Source organism: Protobothrops mucrosquamatus, unplaced genomic scaffold, assembly GCF_001527695.2.
Source record: "Protobothrops mucrosquamatus isolate PMUCROS unplaced genomic scaffold, P.Mucros_1.0 scaffold1329, whole genome shotgun sequence".
NCBI classification, from domain to species: domain Eukaryota; kingdom Metazoa; phylum Chordata; class Lepidosauria; order Squamata; family Viperidae; genus Protobothrops; species Protobothrops mucrosquamatus.
In genome coordinates this window covers 270,931-274,735 of record NW_015387528.1, presented here as the reverse complement: position 1 = coordinate 274,735, position 3,805 = coordinate 270,931, and the positions used below count along the sequence as shown (strand labels likewise).

Here is a 3,805-nt window from a genome sequence, read left to right as displayed (position 1 = left end):
TTCTGGGAAGAGACGATATCAGGGCTTTGAAAACTGCCATTTGCTAAAACACACTTTCCAAGGCTGCTTTTGGGCTAAAAGAAAAAAAAAAGAGAGAGAAAAAAGCAAACACATCCTAATTAACAAAGCGACTTTAGGCCGTTTTTTTTATCCCGAGCGATTTGGGATAATAGGTGTTTAATTCAGCGTGCCGGGAAGGAAACCAGATTGAGGGACGTGGCTTCTGAGAGATCAGTAAAAGGGTCCTGCAAGCTGGTTGGTTTTTTTTTTCTGTTCTGCAGCAATTCCCCAGGTTGATATTTTTGCAGAAGGGAAAAACAGACCGTAAACTCCTGTGAAACGTTAGATCGCGGTGTAGATGATAGAAACCTGAAGAGGTTGAAATAAAGATCAAATGTTGTCTTCCCGTTTGCTCCTGCCTTTGGCTACCTTACTTTCCTTTTTCTTGTTTTAAGAAATAACATTCTAACCACAGACATCTTAGCGTTTTAGAATGGTTAAAATATCCATTTCTAGATTGTTGCATCTTTAGTGGCCAACAATTGATGACTTATTCTTTGCACAGTACCACACGCGATACGTTTTGTTGCTTCGCCTCACTTCTTCATTACCTCTTTCCTTGATTGTTTATATTCATGTTTTCCGAGCTTCAAAAAGGCCGCACCTTTTGATTTAATCTCGAAACGAACACCTCTGCTATGCAGCATGTAAAAAAGCAACCTTTTGGAACTCCCTGATACAGATCTGCCTCAAAGTTAAATTACTGATGTACTTAATTCACCGGGAACCAGGTATTTGTAGGGAAACGTTGATAGCTTGGTTGCGTTGGAATCTGAATTACGATGAACCCCATTTTCAATTTCCCTTTTTTTTTTTTTGTCTTTTCTCAACCTTTTGCCTGCCCTGCAGATTGCCACAGCGGTGAAGTTTTTAGAAAACCCTCGAGTTCGCCAAAGCCCACTTGCAAATAGAAGAACATTTCTGAAGAAAAAAGGTATTGCAGTATACAATCTGAAAAGTTAATTCTCAATCTGGGTTCCTTCCTTCCTTCCTTCCTTCCTTCTCACTTTTCTCCCTTCCTTTCTCTCTTCCTTCCCTCCCTCCCTCCCCCTCCTTCCTTCCTTCCTGTCTTCTTCCTTCTCNTTCTTCTTCTTCTTCTTCTTCTTCTTCTTCTTCTTCTTCTTCTTCTTCTTCTTCTTCTTCTTCTTCTTCTTCTTCTTCTTCTTCTTCTTCTTCTTCTTCTTCTTCTTCTTCTTCTTCTTCTTCTTCTTCTTCTTCTTCTTCTTCTTCCTCCTCCTCCTCCTCCTCCTCCTCCTCCTCCTCCTCCTCCTCCTCCTCCTCTTCCTTCTCACTATTACTATTACTATACCCTGCCCAGAATGACATGAGACGAGCTGTTGTGTAAATCTGATGAACAAACAAACTGTAATTGGGACCTTGGAAAAGTCCCATTTTAAAAAGTTGGGGGACCTAATACCCTATAAAACATATTTCGGGATAATCATAATTTCCAGAAATCCTCCGGGCACCGTATGAATTCCAGTGGGTAAAAAATAAGGGGTGTTTTGTTTAGAAGTGTGCCTTCCTGTCCCCAAAAAGGGATCAAGGTAAATTCATTTGATAGCGAACACCTTGGGACTCTAGAGGAGGGCGGGAACCATGTTACCTATCTGCCTTCTGAGAAAAGAATATTTTATCCCGGCCGTGCCCAACGCGAAGCCTTTTTGTGCCAATGCCACAGAGAATGCCATTTGGATCAATGTCTCCTTTTATTGTTGTGACTGCATATTGTAACAAAGATACAGGGGATAAAGAAAAAAGAAAAAGAAAAGAATGAAATTAGTAAACAATAGGACAATAAACAAGAAAAAGCACCCAAAAGAACTGAGTGTTAAAACCGATTGCTTAAGAATGATTTCTAAGCTTAAAAGAAAGCATGATAAAGATCACCCGAGCTGGAATTGCATCCACAAGGAGATAGTTTATCCGTTCAGCCTTTGACCTCGTAGGATTGTTGATCATCAGAGTTTTCCCCTTATTCTTATTGTAGACAGAGCTGTAGAGGAGATGATGGAGGATACCTTAAGGCAGAGGTCCCCAAACATTTGGGCACCAGAAACCGGTTACATGGAGAGAGGTTTTTCCATGGACTGGAGAGAGTGTGGTTTTGTGTGCTGCCTACATCCCAGGGATGGGGCTTTGTGCGGCCCGGTTGCTCGCATGCTGCGGCCCGGTACTGGTCCACAGACCAGCGATTGGGGACCCCTGCCTTAAGGTTGTTTTAGCCCGAAACCCCTGGTCCACCTGGACATATGCAACATCTCCCTTCAAGGCATGCCATGGCACCCTCTGAAAGCAGAAAGAGATGTCAGATCTTCCCTTGAGGAAGCCTTGGAGATATTGACCAGATACTGGGATACTTGTGTCTTATAATGGTGCTACAAGATGAAAACTTGGAAGGTTGTCCATCTCTGCAGGTGTCTTATTTGTAAAGTTTACCTCTGGTGTTTTCACTACTCCGAGGATTACATTCTCCTAAATGAGGCAGGGCGTACACACTTATAGAACAGGACTCTAATCCATTGGTTCCCACTCTTATATTACAAGAAAGATGGCTTGACAAAGGAAGATTAGGACCACTTCCAACTGGACAATGGCTTTCTCGTCCCCACACACTCCCCCAGTGGCCCATAAAAGTTGGGAACTTCTGCCCGGCATTATTAGATGATCCCTAACGGTTGATGGTCCATAAATGTTGTGGCTCTCAAGCCGAGGAGTGTTAAACTTCAGTTAATGAAGCCGTACAAACGGGGAGATATATATATATATATTTTGAAAGTTTGCCTCCTGCCAAGTCTGAGCCAGCATTTTGGTCTTCGGCCTTCTCTCTTCGGCGGCGAAAGAACAGGGCCCATCAAAAAGTTCCAGGAGGAGAGCCGGTGATTAATACGGAAGCAAAGTCACTTTTGATACGCTGGCACATCTCCGTATCTGCTTATTCGGACATCTCTCTGCTTCAGCACTTTTTTCCCCCCGCAGGTTATTAATTTGTACTGTTTATCCTTCTGCCTTTTGTGCGGCCGCTTAAATGTGCAATTTCCCCATCGCTGGCACTTCCAGCGAGGCAGATCAACGAGGGGGCATAAACAAGATCAGAGCGGCGCTCGACGCGTCGTGCTGGGGAGGTGGGCCGTTGCATTTCGTATTATTTTATGATTTGAAATGATGGAACGCTAAACTTTTAAAGAGCGGGGCTTCTGTCTTCCCGCTTCCTCCCGTCTTTTTTTTTTCTTTCTCTTCAGTTTCCAAGTAGGCTGGGACTCGGTCGGATTTCCCGTTAAAGTAAAATTTAAAAAAGAAAGAAAGAAAGAAAGATGAATTTCATCTCCCTCTCAAATTCATTTATCATGCTTTTTAAAAAGGTGTTCCTCTGCTTTACCTGATGTCTAAATTAGATTGGCTCTTATAATGCTGTTCTTTGCTATATTCCCCCCATGCTTTTCTTAAATGAATTAGTAATGACAGCGTACTCCATCATACCCTCTCTACAGCCACTTTAAGGCAGGAGCCGGGTGATCTAAACCTTTTAACCTATTAAAGATGATTTCCCCCAATTGAATCAGACGCACCGCAGGTGTAATAGCTAATCATTTAAACTACACCTGCTATTATGTTTTTTTAAGCCATTATGCATGTTGGATAGATGATAATTCATGTTTATTGCATTGTCCGATGGATCAGTTTTGCCTGCACAAGACTGATTAATGTATTTAAAGGAATAAGAGATGCCATTTAAGATTGGGGG

At 42.4% G+C, this 3,805-nt stretch overlaps 1 protein-coding gene across 1 annotated transcript in view; it reads left to right on the top strand.

Moving 5' to 3' along the window:
• Positions 1 to 698: 698 nt before the first annotated feature.
• Positions 699 to 3,805, top strand: part of PEX14 (peroxisomal biogenesis factor 14) — a 46,810-nt gene continuing 43,703 nt past the window's right edge. Inside the window, 2 exon segments of the mRNA XM_015821417.1 lie at positions 699 to 707; positions 910 to 994. Of these exon segments, the coding sequence (XP_015676903.1) occupies positions 699 to 707; positions 910 to 994 (94 nt within the window).